Raw genomic sequence first — 17,562 nt, 5'->3', positions numbered from 1 at the left:
TTAGTCAGTGCTTGTCATAACGTCCGTCATAATTCCATGGGAAAATGGACATTATAACAGAAGGCCCTAATATTGAAAGTTTAAAGAAAAATTAGCTTCTTAATACAATTATGTATTTATGTATTTATTAGAGTTATATTATTATATTTTTCATTTTAATTATAATGAAAATTCATCTGTGCGTTTAGAGTATAATAATAAAATCATATTTATTAATTTCATGTACGCCCTTATGTACATGTGTGTGCAAGTCCAAACGACCATGACCAAACGTTTATTTCAGACAGCCATGTTGAGTGAATGTTAACAGGAAAGTGTTAATTTTCTGTATCAAATATCAACATATTTCCACTTGTCTGTATAATCTGCCCTTATCTGAAGAAAATTGGTTAAACACATTATGGATACAAAAATGACCACAACAGGCAAAATACCCAATGTGGTGGCTGAAAAAAAGATGCCCATAAAAAATTGAAAAAAAAAACTAACCTACAACATGTTCTTATGTCATAGACCCATTTAAACCATTAACCTTTAAACCCCATTAAACCTTTCTAACCCATTCTCTTTGACCAGACTTCAAAAAATGAGGTCAGTCACACACAGGTATTTATCAAATATCCTATCGTGTCTATTTCTATTACAACCGCAGATTTTTCTATACAGATTTCTTTGGTATCAAATATCTAATTAAATACATGTTTTGTTCATTTCCTTGCAAAAATGGGGGAGGGGGCATGGCAGAGCTGAATTCTGACATAGTATTGGATTGAACAATCTTTGCAGGTTGTTATATTTGGTGAAAAATAATATGAAGCGAATAGAAGAATACTTGGGGCTCAACATACTGTAGTTATAATTGAATGGTCACAATAATTCATGGTTGTTATGTACAAAGCTGCAGTGTTTTTTTTTATATACAGTATTTTTTTGATATTGGCTTATGAGACCAAAACTTTAGTTTTTTTTTTGTTTCATAACTTGAATATGTATGTTACTCTGAAGTTTATTTTTTCACACATGCCTGGACCATGTTTATTTATAGTTTTCATTTTCAGATTGCTTACATGATGTTTTTGAGCATATTCAGCATTGCTGTTGTGTTTCCGTCATGTGGAAGTTTCTTTTATGATGTACTGACATGCATTTGGTCTACTAGTATTACTGTTGAGAATGGGAATTGCTTAGTCTCTTCATGCAAGGTGAGGTAAAAAAAATATTGTTTTTTTATTTTTTTTTTAGAAACAGATTTTTTTTTTTGTTTTAAAGTAATAATAATTGAGTATTTTTTTTAAAGCCATCTCATTGAACATTTTGCCTGCTGTGGCCTTTTTATTTTTATAAGAAATGTGGTGTTATTGAATTTTTAATTCAGAGCAGTAAAGATACACAAACTTAGAAACATTTTCCAGTTGATCCTTGGCTTATTTTCATTTTTGATTTTTGTTACATCATCTATTATAAATAAGCCCAGCAGAAGTTTCAGTTAACATATAAAGGTTCAAAATAATTTATTTTTTCTTGACCAGAAGTATGCAGAGATTTATCTTATTTATGTTTTGGATTCTGAGCTGCATTGGAAAGTGTAAAACTATTCTGGTTCACATTGGGAGGAAAAAATTGTTTTGTGGAGGCACTCAAAATGCAAATGGTAGCTGATTCATTTTGTCTTTATTTGAATTGTTTTATTTCATTTACTTACCATTCTTAGTAAGCAAAAATTATAAAAATCCTTTTTTTTTTCCTGGAAAATGACTATGGGTTAGACACTCCTGCTTTAATAGAACATTCTAAAAGGGGGAAAAAAAATGAGAGGAATAATTAGTTAACATGATAATCTTATTGACATATTAATTAAAATATTCTGAATATATATTTTCTAATTTTTATTATGATACCATCTTTAATATATCCTTAGGTGCATTCACGCAATCGTTTATTTTGGAAAGTCTTAGAGTTCATATTTGGCATGATGTTTTCTGTCTTCTACATATTTGCAAGACTCTTTAATCCCACTTTGGATCCATATTTGACCAAAGTCATTCTTTGCATAGCCTTGCTGTTCTGTTATTATCGGCTGCTTTACTTATATCTGCCCATTTCTACTACACTTGGTCCTATGCTAAAATCCCTCAAAATTTTGGTGAGATTTTATTTAATTTTCTTCTTTGCTTCTATCCTTGTATGTACCGTGATAAACCCATGGATTAAGCAGCTTTGAAGGTTAATTTTTAGCTTTTGTGGTTAAGTTAAAGCTGCTGCCTATTAAATCTTTCTTTTACTTTGAGAGATTCTAATGAATTCTTACTTTATCCTTGTATTCCTGTTTTAATATTGTTAAAAAATACAGCCAATGTTTGTTAGCCACTGTGGGGATTGAGTGGTCATCATGATGGACTCGCATCGCCAGGACCGGGGTTCAAACCCCACCGTCTCCACAGTGGTATTTGACTGAAGTTGGTTTTCTGTGGTTTCCAATTTTGAGGCGCAAATGCAAGCTGATCTTCCCGTTAAAATGTCTCGCCACAGAAAGCATCAGGCCTACAATGATAATATTATTCAATCATTACACTTCACTCATGAAAAATTTATGGTAGATGGCAGCACTACATATAACAAGCATTACACAGAAACAAACTTCATGTTCGGTTCGCAACACAGACATGCACATTCTGGCATGTACTAATTCATTAGAAATTTGTAAAGAAATGTGTACGATGTGCATGTGTACGCTTGAGTAGTAGTAGTAAACTTTTGTTATAACGACTCTATTATTCCACCAAACACAAATGTTATATTTAGAGGTCGTTATATTGAAAAGAGCAACATATAAGATAATTATTATATGCAAAGATTTGAAACTTTTTTCAATCAATCAATATTTTATTTTTTCAAGAAAAAAATATCATACAAGAAACAGGAAAAAATTTCCAGTAAGCTGACTTGGCTCATACTTTCAAACACAGCATTATAGAGTAGATATTTACAGAGCATTTGGTACAATTATAACAAATAATAATGATATATATAATTAGTGAGAAAGGGAAGGGGAGAACTTAATACACTATGCATATACTAGTTGGCGGTGGCAGTTGTGGATTTATCCTATCAGTTGCTAGAATGGAATGGTCACTGTAACGGGGTCATTATAATAAGCGTTAATTGTACAAATTCTTCGCTCCAGGACTGTTTCATTAACAATACAGTCAGACATTGGTGTAACATCGCTCCTGTGGAACTGGATACAAGTGCCTTCATAGTCCTGAGGACTTAATAAACAGTAATTTAATTAGCTAATAATATTGCAAGGGCTTTAAAAAAACTTTCGGACTGTCATAAGTTGGGAAAATATTTTTCAATTGTCACTGACTACTACTAAACCAGATATGCACCTCATCCATATTCCTCTGCGGAACCTCTAATGATATCTCTCTGAGATGGGAAGCGGGGTGGGCCCGGTCTTCAAAGGTCAAAGGAACCTCTAACGAATTGGTACATGTTGGAATGTGTGTATATGTATAGCATATACACACAAACAAACTTCCGTGACGTTTGTTTCTGTGTAATACTGCCATCTGCAATCAATTTTTTAAACGGAGTTTTTTCGCAACTCACAGTGAGTGAGTTGTCACTGACTGAGGATTGAAAGGTTAGTTAGGTGTACAAAATTTAGTTTTATACAAAGGTTGGTGTTTTTTAGTTTTTTAATGAAAAATACATGCAACATATTTATTTACACAAAAAAAACCACATTGTGTAATCAGCCAAAGTGTGAAAACTTTTTCCTGTGCTTGTTTGTTATGAAAATAAAAAATAATTTTCAAAACATTACTTGTTTCCAATTTAACATATTTTTAAATATCACAAAAAATACAGCCTTTTTTTTAGTCCCCCCAATGTAGCATATGAATGCTTATTTTTCAAAGTGTGACTTATTTACTTGGAATTGCAGTAATGAAAATACTTCTACATTCATATACAACATTCAGGTACCAAAAAAGGCTGTGTTTTTTTTTTTTTGTGATATTTAAAAATGTGTTAAATTGGAAACGGAAGAAATGTTTTGGAAATTATTTTTTATTTTCATAACAAACAACATAATATTGAATAACTTTCTTTAATGATATAGAAGCTTTTGTATAATATTTTTTTTTTAAGTGTCTGGTCTTTAGAGAAAGAACTGTATCATATGTAATATGGCTTACACTTCATTTTTAGTTGTTGCTTTTTTTCAAATGCGATTCATCAGAAAAAGTAATTTCAAGGGGGTAAAATTATGTAATACATCTCCTTCTAAGGCTAATTCCAATGTTTATGACCATAACAGGAAAATATGCAACACATTTTTTTTACGTATGCATTCTTTTTTTTTAATTATTATTACTGAAAATTTTTATTTGCATTGTGCAGATATTTGTGGACTTCAAGAACTTTTTAATTTTGATTGCTATGATCGTAATAAGCAATGGCATTGTATTGCAATCACTCATATATCCGGATTGGCCTTTCAATGTTGAACTTCTACGGCAAATGTTTCACAGAGCTTGGATAGCTTTCTTCATCACGCCAACTGCAGATATTTCAAGTAAATTGTAATTCTTTAGACATCACAGTTATTTAAAGGTTATGTTTGTATAGTTAGGAAAGGCCAGTATTATCTTTCTCTATAATGGCAAAATAATCTTTGCTATCTGACCTGTTGTTGATCCACTTTTAAACCTGTCATAGGTGAAAAACAGTCTCATATAAATAAATGTAACCAATCTGTGGACTACATTATTATCAAGCAACTTCTAAGCTATCACAGCATTTTTCTTAAATTTAACACAGCTCTGTTCTTATGATTAGTGTAGTGGATCCTGCTTATAACATTTTTTAAAATATTGTCGAGGAAAAGCATATTGAGCAGGGGAAAACTTTTTAAACATTAAATCTCAATGAGTATTAGTTAGAGTTGGGACCACGGAAATAAGTCATGCTATGCAGGGAAACGTTCTAAGTGGGAACAATATATCATTTGGTAATTTTTTGCACACGAGGGCTAATTAGACCGGGACCTACAATTTATTGCAGACTCTGAATGGCAGGCCTGTTTTTTATACTCATCAAGAGGTTGGTGCGCTAACCCCTCGATGGGACACTCCCTGCGGTAGCAATTTTTTGCTGCGGTCAAGTTGCCGTTTTTTGTTGTACCCCTGTGTCAGGAAATTTTTCTGACAAGGACGAACCGGGTATCGAACTCGCAACACCTCTAAACATCCTTTGGTACTTTAGGCGAGCATCTTATCTACCGGGCTACCGCACCCCTAGGGAACATTATAAGCTGGATCCACTGTATTATATGTACTAGCTAATGACATGATACAGTAGAACCTTGACTACCCGCCTCTCACATTTACCTGAAACTCTTTGTTCAACATCTTGGTCTTCATCAGCAGTTATATTTTCTTTGGTGATGAGGGAATTATTACCTTGGTTTTTTTCAGAAATTTGTTAAAGCAAAGTCAGGCATATGCTGTAGCCTTTTCGAACTGCCCATGTTTGCTTGTCGTATTTGTGACTAAAAAACTGTTTACTTGTCCTAAAAATTGGGATTTTTAATCTTTAACCTTTGAATTATAATAAACGTTTGTAAGAATTGAATTAAACATATAACTTTAACATTAAATCAAATAAACTCAAGAAAAATTTGGAAAACTCAAGTTATCCAAAAACTCAAATAAACTATGTGTCCCCCTATACCACCCCCCCCCCCCAATTAAATGGCATCAATTAAAATCTGACTTAATGTAGAGAAGTTATTTTTGCTTTAATTTTAGTATAAACACACACACACACAGACAGACAGGCACAGTAGCCCAGATCGATAAGATACTTGCCTAAGGATATTTAGAGGTGTCACGAGTTCAATACCTGGGATTTGATCTTTAGTTAAGAATCGAGAGAGAACTTTGCTACCACATTCTTAACTAAGAATCGTTTTTGTTCCATAGTTAAGAATCGAGTTAAGAACCAAGGCTACCCACTTCTTAGCTTGATTCTTAGTAAACATTTTTTTTCTTCTATGCGAGATAACTTAAATTCTTTCTTTAATAGAAGTTTTCTATGATTCATATTTTAAAAAATGGAAAAAAAAATTAACAATGCATTTTTATTTCAAAATAAGGAATTCGTCAGACTTTTTAAATTATCGAAAAGTTATCTGAAGGTTGTGTGGGAGAGTTGAAAACAGTGTTAGAGTCTATATACAGCACATATATGTTGATAATAGTGATAAAATATCGGATTATTTCAATAAAGTTTGATAAATTTTGCTACATTTATCACATTTACCAGTGATTATGCATAATTCTCAAATTTTCAATCCATAAATATCATGATCGATGAGTCGTAAACACAATTTTTTTCATATTATGGGAACTTAATATAACTCATATTATGGAATTATTAAATTCAAATCATACATGATTTGAAATTTTTTATTAGTTTAAAACTTGAGAGAAAATTGAATTTCGCCCACAAAATATGTGAGATAAAGCTTTAATCGGCCGAAATATAATTGTACATAAATTAAAAATCATTATTAACCTGCTGCTGCGTTTGTTTTTTTCACATACTTCGGTGTACGTGAAAAAGCCAACATTACAGAAGCGATGACCATTTTTAATATTGGTGTATTATCTGATCACTATATATTATTTTTATTTGGCCACGAAGCAGCTATGCAATACATGTACAGTACCACGTTCATTTCGCCATGACAATTAATTTAAAGAAACATGAAGCATATTATAAAAATTATTATTAGTCTTGTAATGTTAGCTTCACTTACATACATAATGTAAACACAACGATGATTCATTTATCGCATTAACCATGGTTTGACAATTATGCATAATGACCTGCAAATGTGATAGATTCACGGTATATGAGCAAAATTTATCAAACTTACCGAAATGGCCGGTGATTATTTATATAATAACCGCAGCTCTTTATCACTTTCACCATAACATATATAGCATAGCCCCTCTTCATGGAGGGTGGCAGGGATCCATCCAGTGCCGATCCATCCCAGTGAACGTGGGATGAATCTTTGATTCGAATCATATCGGATGATTAAGTATGGATATGTTTGTTTTTTACTGTAACATATTAAAAAAATATTATGTATTTATCATTTCTTCAAAACCGTATTCACATTTGCTGAAATAATCTCCGCCATTTTTTCAGGCTAGCGTCGCTCTAAAATTTCTTTTCCTCCTTATCTTGTCAACAACAAGCTGTTGTTAATTTTTAGCTGGGCGCTGATTGGCCAATGGCGATATTCCCCAAAAGGGAAATTTATCGGCCTGTCCATCGTCACGTGACCTTAAGAATAACTTTTAACAATCACATCGTGGTTGCATTCGGAGCTCGATTCTTAACGTGATTCTTACGAACCGATTCTTACGTATGGATGATTGGTTATTAAGAATCAGTAGGTGGTACACCCCCTGGTTTGTCTTTGTCAGAAACTTTCCTGACACGGGTACAACAGAAATGGCAACCATAGAAAAAGATTTCATATAAAAAAAAAGAACTTATATATATAACACAATGTAAAAGAAACTTATAATGATAAAAAAATCGACCACAAATGATATGTGGCTCTTGTTGTATAGAGAGTTTATCCTGGTTCAACCCAAGATAAATTGGAAAGGTATTCAAATTCAACCTTTTTTTAATATTAATTTCCAACTCAAGTGATTTTCCTTGTGGGATATTATTTTTAATTAATTTAATTCAAATTCATTAGAAAAATATGCAAAATGCTCCTGTTCTCTCTCTATCTCCCTCCCTCCCTCCCTCCCTCCCCTCAGATGTTGGTTATTTACTTTAGAATTTATTGTCCGAGGATGATGTCACTCTCCGCTCTCGATACGAAGGTTTTTTAACAGCTGGCTGATGCGAAGATGTGTTTAGGAAAGAGAGAAAATTCAACTGCCCTTGTGCGGGGAATCAAATTCACGTCCTCTCACTTTCCGGGTGAGTGCCCTAGACCACTAGACTACAAAGGCAACAAATATCTAAATACTTCCTTGGAGTTTGTGTGAACTGAGTGGAAACATGGACAGTGTACATGGACAGTCAGATCTAAGCCAAAGCTTGCAATTGCTTATGCTGCCACCAGATGGCGACTTATCTGAGGATGATGTCACTCTCCGCTATCCATACAAAGGTTTTAACATCCGGCTGATGCAGGACATATTTATTAAAGAGAGAAAATTCAACTGCTCTTGTGGGGAATCGAACCTACATCTTCTCACTTTCCGGGTGAGTTTTTTGGTCACTTTCGCCTGAGTGAGGTCAGACTGTCCACGTACAGTCACATTCAGTGTATACAAGCTCTAAGGAAAGATTGAGATATTTGTTACCTTTGTAGTCTAATGCACTCACCCAGAAAGAAGAAGATGTGGGTTCAATTCCCTGCAAGGGTAGTTGAATTTTTTTCTTTCCTAAATACATGTTTGCATCAGCCAGCTGTTAAAAACCTTCATAATTTATTTTGAAAAGAACACATTTCTGATCTCTTTTATCTTTCTTTAACCACTGTACAGTTATTACAGTATAATCCATACATCAATTAATATTTTTTGTTTCTTTCTTGCAATAGCATCAGTATTGCCTTGTGATTCATGGAACGAACATGCGAAGAATAATTTTTCCATCTGTGTTGCATCAACGTGTAATATTTTTATTTATATTTTTATTTTCTTTCAAGTCATTCAACTTTTTTTTCAGAAACGTTAGCTTTCAATATTTTGGTATGTAACCCCCCCCCCCTACCTATTTGCACTAAAAAAATTAGAAAAATTAATTATAATTAGATAGAAATTATTTTTCTTCATTACTGAATGTTTTTAACCCCTTGTGGCCCAGAGATTGCTTTTGTTTCTTTGTTGGTGCTTTATCATTCAGACCTTTTGCAGAATCATGATTACAGGGAGGCTCCTGGATTCTAGCTTTTAAATTTTTAGTAGCTTATAAGTTTTGCTGAGAAGCCAAATATAAAAGAACCCCCCCCCCCCTAAACTTGGGGGGGGGGGCTTACTGTTTCTTTTCTTGATGTCAATTACTTTCACATAGGACTAGTATTGATTTTTATATTTTAATAAAATTTAAGTTATAACCAATGTTAGTGATTCTATTGATAACGTTCATTGGAAATTTTAATACAGTCTTGTATGTGTTCCTGAAAATTTCATTGCATTTTGGGTGTAACACTCATAAGCACTTGGTCAAACGACCAGAGAATAATATTAACGTGAAGGGGAACAGAAACTCTCAAATTATAGTTCTAAATATTTTGTGAGCGAATGTGCCTTGCAATTTCAGAATGCATAATTGGAGAAATACGGAATATCTTTGAGATAAAATATTTTCATATCATATTATGAAAAAACTTGAATGACTAACCTAATTCCTTTTAAAGCTCCTAGATTGTATCTATTCATGGCCATTCTATCTATCAACTCTATTCATGGGAACCAAAAAAACTATCAATATTCATTTTTTTTTATTTTCCTAAAATCTCGATTTTTGCTATATCTACAGTTAAATTTCTAAACAAAGGGATATAATTACAAATATAGATATTTGTATTGTGAGAATGAAATATTCAAGGCTGGTTCTGGATATTTGTATTGTGAGAATGGGCTGATTCTGGACATTTTGCAAGTGTAAGTGAATGATATTTTGATCAGGGTTGGCAGGTTTTTGACACCTGGCAGTTTTTGATGGTTTAAACCGCCGCATCAAAAACCTCAAATATTGCTTTTCAATACAAAAATTCCCATTGGAAAATACATTACATTGCGTGTAATGTTTAGAGTGACTATGTTATACAAAAAGTAAATAAATAATATGATTTTAAAATAATTTCCTGCTCTCTACAGAATTATTTTGCACAAAACTATATATATATATGGTTTTTTCTTATAAAATATACAATTTGAATAAAGCATAACATAAACATGGAATGATTTGACATTTTCTGATTCAAGATGATTCTTGACCTTCCAAAATTTCTTCAACTGCTTATATATATGTGCATTGATATAAACCATCTGATCTGTACTCTTTTTACAACAGATAAGTGTTTAAAAAAGGTTTATTACATCACATATGTAATGGTGATTTCTGTTATTATTAAATTATCTAGATGATCACTGAAATACTCTTATTGTGCATAACATTTAAACATATCTAGCGATCAAAATACTAAATTATAGAACTAAAATATCATTTAATTTGACAATTCTGGCTTGCACATGAAGCTTAAGCAACTCCCGCAACTTATCCTTAGTCAAACTTAGTTTATTCTTACTTCTGCACTATGATATGGTATATTTACTAGCATTTATAATGCAATGGTTTTCCAATTGAAGCTGTACTTAATGTTACATGTGCAAAACAAATGCTTTGGGTACATCAAGTCCAGTCGGCTCTGCTTTGGTTGAAAATACTTTTTAAAACTCTGTGAATATATACACCCTGAGCTGTAAGAAGTTTTTAGATGAAAATAAATAAGTTTAATCAGTGTATTAACACATACACACACACACACTCTCTCACTCACTCACTGTGTGAGAAATTTTACATGGAATAAAATTTTATAATATTATTATAATTCCGAATGTAAAACCCTTTAATCTACATAACAGTAAATGTTTTTTTTTTATTTAGCATATCTTATCAGGTTAAAAAAACTATTTGACAACATTTAAAATGAGTTTTTTACTGTTTTAATACTGATTTATAGTTTCTGAAGTCTAAAACCTAACTCTGTGATGCCCCTATCATGCATATTTTGAATAAGCAGCTCTATTCTGCTTAGCAAATTGAATGCAGGTAATCAGTAGCTTAGATAAAAATGAACCACAAAACTATAAGAGGTTTAAGCAAAATGGAGTAACTGTTAAGTCAGAAAATTGTGTGTGTTCCAAGACTTTTCATTCAAAGAGGGCTACCATAAAGTAAGCAGGCAAAAATTTGTTGACTATTCATTGACATTCTTTTGAGTGCTGGTAGTAAATGTAATCCAAGAAGTAGATGAAAAATGAAAGCTTGTAAAAAAAAAACACCCATCGTTTTCATGCAATTACAGACGGATAGCCGTCTAGTTTAGCACATAGCTATCTTCAGCAGGCACTGAGTGGGAATATATTTATAAAAATCGAATAAAGAATGATGGCTCTGTGGTTTTTCTTTAATGAATTTTGATGGGGGGGGGGGGCAATCCATTGCCTCTGATGAAAAGAAATAAAGTCGAATCCAGTTATAACGAACTCCAAGAGACCAAATCATACATGAGAAAAAATACCCGCGAAATTTAATTATTTGAAACTACATTGCGGTATAACTTAAGAAACTGTAATTGCATAAAATTACCGTTGTTTCAAACGCAAGTGTTCATATGCCATTCCTTTCAATTTAACAGGAAAATGTAATTTTAAACATATTTAAGACGGTCTTAACGTCATTTGGTTTGCTGATTGGTTTTTATAAGAAATCCAAGCAGATAATGTATTGAGACTTCCTCTAAGATTGACACCACATCTTTAAATTTTTTTTAATCAATACTGTAATGCTTCCTATTAACTGCCCTACTACTTAAGCCTGCTGCTGGCCTGCAACATCCAAAATAATTTTAATGCAATTTTCCTATCTTGCAAGAAGAATATTGTGGACATTAGAAAAAATTTTCTAAAAGGGCGTATGACCACACACACACACACACACATATAAAGCAATTTAAATCCGTTTATTTGAGACTCACTGTGTCTGCTGATTTCTCAGAAAAGTGCAATAAATTCTCACTTAAGTCTTCCCTTTGAAATGTCCAACCGGCTCAATGCGTCTCTTTGTATCTGTCAACCTAAAATTTATGGTTTTTAGTGTTGATAATACGCATGTAAAACCAATTCAGCGATGTGTTTTTACAATCTACAAAAACCGTGTGGATTTCATATTTGGAAATGATATCTAAATGTCAAAGATTTGGAGTTCGAATCAAAATGAAAATGTCAAATAATTGAAATTGTGCTTCGTATAAATGAAATATTTTAGTATTGAAAGCTACTATATATATAGAGATTAATCGTGGCCGTTGTCAAACGTCTCATAAATGTAAAATTTTGTCATAAAACGGAGAGTGAGCGGCGAATTCCCTTGCGCACAAGTGGAATTTTGGGGCATTTACGCACAACCGAGCCCCTCTTGGCCATTTTTCTTTTTTTTCTCCCCACCCTTTCTTCCTTTTGTTTCCTTCCAAAATTTATAAAAGTAAAAAGGGGGAAATACAGTCAAACCATATTATAATGAACTCCAAGAGACAGGAGAAATCACTGCGTAATAACAAAATTTCGTTACAAAGGAATTCCAGATTTTTATGTTGTTCCTTATCCAGGGGATTAGAAAATTTTTCGTTAAAACGATATTTTTTCCCGTTATAACGGGACTCGACTGTATTTTGTCTCAAACTATTTTTTAAGTGTATATGCAGGCTGCATGGGTAACAGGGCGTATGGCACTTTACTGGCGAGCCGTTAGTCTTAGAAAAGGTTGAGAACTGCTGCTCTGACTCGCTGAGCCTTTTTCAGTGTATAATTTCTATGGCGGAGCCCTTTTTTCTATATTATTTATATTGCGGTACCCTTTAGATTTTTTTTTTTTGTTTATCAAATTTATTGATTTATTTTATTATCCTCGAGTGGGAAAAAAACAGCGTTAAATGCGAGTAAAATGGTTTCCCCACATCTAATACTGTTTTTTTCCTCCAACTTTCTTCGAATATCTCAGGGAATATTGTACTTAAAAATGTTGAATTTTTTTGTTGGAGACAAGGAAATAACTTTCCAACTGGGTTTTGGGGCACAGGGTGTCCATATAAAAAGTTAACATTTTTATTTTGATAATTATGCAACCCCTGGCAATATGAATCGAATATCTGTGTACTGCACATTATTCGGATACTTTTTCCAACTGGAAGTATGCCTCTAGGACCAATGGTTCGCCTGTAAAATGTCATATGCCCCATTACCTTTGCGCCCTGTATATTAAATATAGTGCGGACTGTTATGTGAAATATTGTGTTGTGTTGAAGCCAACTCACACGTTGCTTCGTTCGCCTGTGAGAGAGCGGCCACATTATGAACCAAAAAGCCAACGAAAAATCAGATTTTCACCGTTTTGAAATTGAAGTCAACAAACTGATAATTTTCTTATTTGAGAATCTGATTAATTATATTTTCCGATGGGCTTAAAATCCTGATAATGAATCATTATTATGTTCACATGAATAGTTTTGTCACTGCGTACATGATTTCTCTGGAATGAAATGGTTCAAACAAATATTTAAAAATTTTTCCACAAGTATTTTAGTTCATTTTTTTAAATTCATAGCAGGACTACAACATGAACCTATATCCTTGGTACATGTATTATTGTTGAAAACTATGTGAAAGGTTGAACTTTTCAATTGCGATTCATTTGTGTGGTCACTCCCTCATTACTACTTTTATCCGCATGAAGAAAATAAAATTAACAAAACTGCTTGCTACCACTTTTTGCCGTTTTATCATTCTAAGTAGGCGTATTTTAGAAGCTACAACTGACATTTCTCAATGAAACCATAATCATTTACACACAAAAAAACTAATTTGGAAATAATACAAATTTCATCCAGTACAATAACTTGATGACATTGTACCGTCTTCAAGCCCAGAGTTTACATTGATTAAAAATAATGTATTCTATTTTTTTTACTGTATTCTGTTCATTTTGCTTTTTCGTTATTTTAATTAATTAAAAATTAGTGAAATTAAATTCAAAAATATTTACACTTCAGACAATTTTTGAATAACTATCTTCTAATGGGAAAACGGGGGGGGGGGGGGATGAGAAATGGTTGAAAGGGGGCCATGGACAAAAAAAGGTTGAGAACCACTGTTCTAGACTCATGTTGAAAAATTAAAAAATGCTAATTATAATTAAAATTTTGTTTTAATTATTGTAATGAATTAATGTTTAAAAATAAAATGTAAAATACAAAAAAGTAAGTTTTTCATCATGTTATATACCTATTGTGTTCAAAACAGTTGTTTTGATAATGTTATATAATAATTTGATAATATCTGTTCTTGTGCAGATGTGGATTATTCATGCCCAACAACAGGGTTTTTGCCTCTTCTGATTGCTATTCAGTATTTTGCTCTGTTAAAAATGGTTTTGGTTACTCTACTTTTTGCGATGTTCAGGTAAAATGTGTCATATTTTATTGATGTATATTTTTTTCCAAATGGTATTCATTTTCTTCATTTATAGAATAACATAAAATTTATTGATTTCATGTTTTCTATTAACCCTCAGAATCCTGGAATATAGTTAATTTGGCCATACAGAAAAATTATTTTTTTATACATTTGAAAATTCTTTACAAAACAATTTTCATGGTATTTTAATATACCTTAATCTTCCATAATTTTAGAAATTCTATTTTTTTTCTTGAATCTCCAAAACAAATTGGACATTCCCATTAGTCATGAAAATGACACTTTTCCCATCTTTTTTTTAACCATTTATTAGCTATAGTTCCATAGACATCATGGCCTCCAATGAATTATATATATTTTGAGCATATATTTTTAGTGACTGTGAATAGTTGTTTTGATTGTAATTTTTATTAATCAATTACTATTACATAAATTAAATTTTATTTGTCTAATAATGTTGATTTTTTTTCCAGAAAATTTCTTATGTGTATCCAGGGCCTGTTTCTTGCAGGAGCCCTGAATAGGCTTCCTTTTGTATTATAGGTATGAGCTCCTCCCAACGTTTCTGTCTCAAAGAACAATATCTATAAGAGGCCCCCCCAAAAATTCATATTTGCCCATGGCTCGAACTTATAAGAAACATGCCCTGTATGTATCCCATGGGCTATCCAAAATTTTTTTTTTTTGCTCTGCATAACTTGATGCTATATAATTATCACTCTCATTTTTCATAATCTCATGTTGGGAACGGGTTGGGGAGTAATGGTATTTGTTCTACCTTTATTTTGTTTCTTTTTCACCCATCCACCTTTACCTTCTCCTGAAAGAATCTGGGGAAGAGGGAAAGAATGTTGGGAACGGGTTGGGGAGTAATGGTATTTGTTCTACCTTTATTTTGTTTCTTTTTCACCCATCCACCTTTACCTTCTCCTGAAAGAATCTGGGAAAGAGGTGGTAAAAACCTGTTAATGTGGCAGGTTTGTTATATAAATAATATAATTTATAAATTGTACCATTTTATTTGTAATAGACATTTTCTCTCCTGTATTTTATACTATGCACAGAAAATTATGATAAATTAGGATTTCATTTTATTATTAAAGGTTTAGATAAGGATGATCCCTGAGGATCATGACTTAAAATAGGTTCGAACTATCTTTAGGTATTGTTGTTTATGGCGTTAGAGCTGGCCCTTCTATCTTATGCAGCTTTTTCATATGCCCAGCTAATAAATAATATGAGTTTTTTCTTTTTTTCACAATAGACTGTTTGAATGATTTATTTAATTTTTCCATCACAAGTGACCACCAATTATGATAAAATTTGAAAAAGAAGTCAAAATCTTTTATACAAATCTTTATATGCGTTTTACATGAATGAATAATCATTTATTATTTTCTTCTAGTTCTACAATGAGTGTTGTTCAAGATAAAAGTGTTTTGTCATGGAAATTCGAGCGGTATTACATATTAACAGAATGTGCTGGCCATTCTAATCTTCCTCCTCCATTAAATCTCATTAATCACACAATTGCTTTATTCCGGTACATCTGTTGCTGCTTATGCTGCATAAAAGTAAGTCATTTTGTAACTGATAGTATATGTATTTCGATTATCTTTTTTTTTCATCAAAATTTCTTATAAAGGGAGAAACGATTTATTAGTAATCAAAGTTCATTCCTGCAATATGTTCACATTACAAATTCATTCATGCGCCAAAAAATTGGGTTATGATTAGTTGTTAATTTATTCATGCTCGAGAATCAACTGTCAGAAAGGTGAAGTCGCCCAAGTCAGTAAGACATTCTAGTCTACAGAAAAGATATATAGTAATTTTGCGAGTTCCATATACACTTGATTCATGGCGGAATCTTTCCTGATACAGAAAACTTTCTATTTGTGGAACAGACAATCACTACAGGAAGTCCCCACACTAAGCAGTTATCTCACCTAACCTCTTTTTCTATATTTAAATATTGAAAGAGAAACTATATGCAATCTGCTATAAATTGGTCAAATTAGTCGTTATGAGTATAAAATAACAATGATGTGACAACAATTATTGTATGTGCAAATGCATTTTTCAAGAAGTGAAGAGAAAAATTTTTCGATTGAAATTTCAAATATATACTGAGGTACTTCTCATTATTCACTTTTATTAAAATTTCTGTATCTAGTATTGGATTGTAAGGACATTTCTCCTTGAAATTTATGTCAATAAAACCAGGGATGGGTGTAACTGGGGTTTCTGTGAAGGAGGGAGGGGCAACATTTTACTGCTCCCTCCCCAGTAAAATTTGATATTATGACAGTTTTTTGTTCTTTCCTACAATTGCAGCCCCCTTAGGTTTGCCATCTGGGGCAGTTGCTCTCTTTTGCCCCAAGATCTGACTGTGAATACAACAGGTGCGGTAGCCCAGGTCAATAAGGTACTCGCCTGAAGTACCAAAGGCTGTGTAGAGGTGTCGCGAGTTTGATATCCAGTTCGACCTTGTCAGACACATTCCTGACACAGGTACAACAGAAACATCAACATGACCGCAGAAAAAGAGTGCTATCGCAGGGAGTCCCAAACAGAGGGGTGAGTGCACCAACCTCTCTGTGAGTATAAAAAAGGCTGCCGTTCGGAATCGACAATAAATTGTAGATTCTTGCCCAATTAGCCCTCGTGTGCAGAAAATGACCGTGTTGTGACAAATATGATCAAATGATCAATGTGAATACAACTTCCAGTGGTTTAAAGATTTAGTAAAGGTTAGCCTTTGTGTGTGTGTGTGTTTCACATATATCAGGCAAATAAATTGTGTCAGTGCTGTATCAATTTAAACACAATGCTGTACTATTGACTCATCAACTGCTTTGTCTTTGCATAATATACAGGGCGTCCATAATTAAAAGACCCTATTTTAAAGTAGAAAATTGTGAAATTTTGTAGAGGATTTCATGAAGTGATGGGAATTTGTTTCAGGGGAGAAAAAATAGTGACGCATGTCGCCACCAGAGGGAGTTTCACTTTGAATACCTGTAGTAAACATGTAAATGTATGTGATGTCATGCAGCAGCTGTTATAAAACCTAGAAACATTGGCAGAGATCTTCTTGCTCAATGTGTTTGCTTCTACAATGATGATAAGTTTATGAGATCGTGCTTTCTTAGTCAAATTGTTTTACCACAACAGCAATTCCGCAGTAACTGCTCTACGGAAATATTGGACTTGGAAGAGGATTTGAAGAATCCAAGAATCCAGGATT

At 32.7% G+C, this 17,562-nt stretch overlaps 1 protein-coding gene across 1 annotated transcript in view; it reads left to right on the top strand.

Annotated features, from left to right (window-relative positions):
* The window catches only part of LOC149089612 (transient receptor potential cation channel subfamily M member-like 2), a 68,814-nt gene that overhangs the window by 28,951 nt on the left and 22,301 nt on the right, over window positions 1-17,562 (top strand). The window contains exons 16-21 of the mRNA XM_089234427.1: window positions 1,059-1,202; window positions 1,919-2,143; window positions 4,411-4,585; window positions 8,654-8,725; window positions 14,189-14,297; window positions 15,718-15,886. Of these exons, the coding sequence (XP_089090553.1) occupies window positions 1,059-1,202; window positions 1,919-2,143; window positions 4,411-4,585; window positions 8,654-8,725; window positions 14,189-14,297; window positions 15,718-15,886 (894 nt within the window). The remainder of the gene's footprint in view (window positions 1-1,058; window positions 1,203-1,918; window positions 2,144-4,410; window positions 4,586-8,653; window positions 8,726-14,188; window positions 14,298-15,717; window positions 15,887-17,562) is intronic.

The sequence above is a fragment of the Pholcus phalangioides genome, unplaced genomic scaffold (genome assembly GCF_987345545.1).
Source record: "Pholcus phalangioides strain wild (caught in Gottingen) unplaced genomic scaffold, Ppha-v1.0 ptg000001l_1, whole genome shotgun sequence".
NCBI classification, from domain to species: Eukaryota; Metazoa; Arthropoda; class Arachnida; order Araneae; family Pholcidae; genus Pholcus; species Pholcus phalangioides.
Note: the sequence above shows the minus strand (reverse complement) of the source record. Positions and strands in the feature narration are given on the sequence as shown.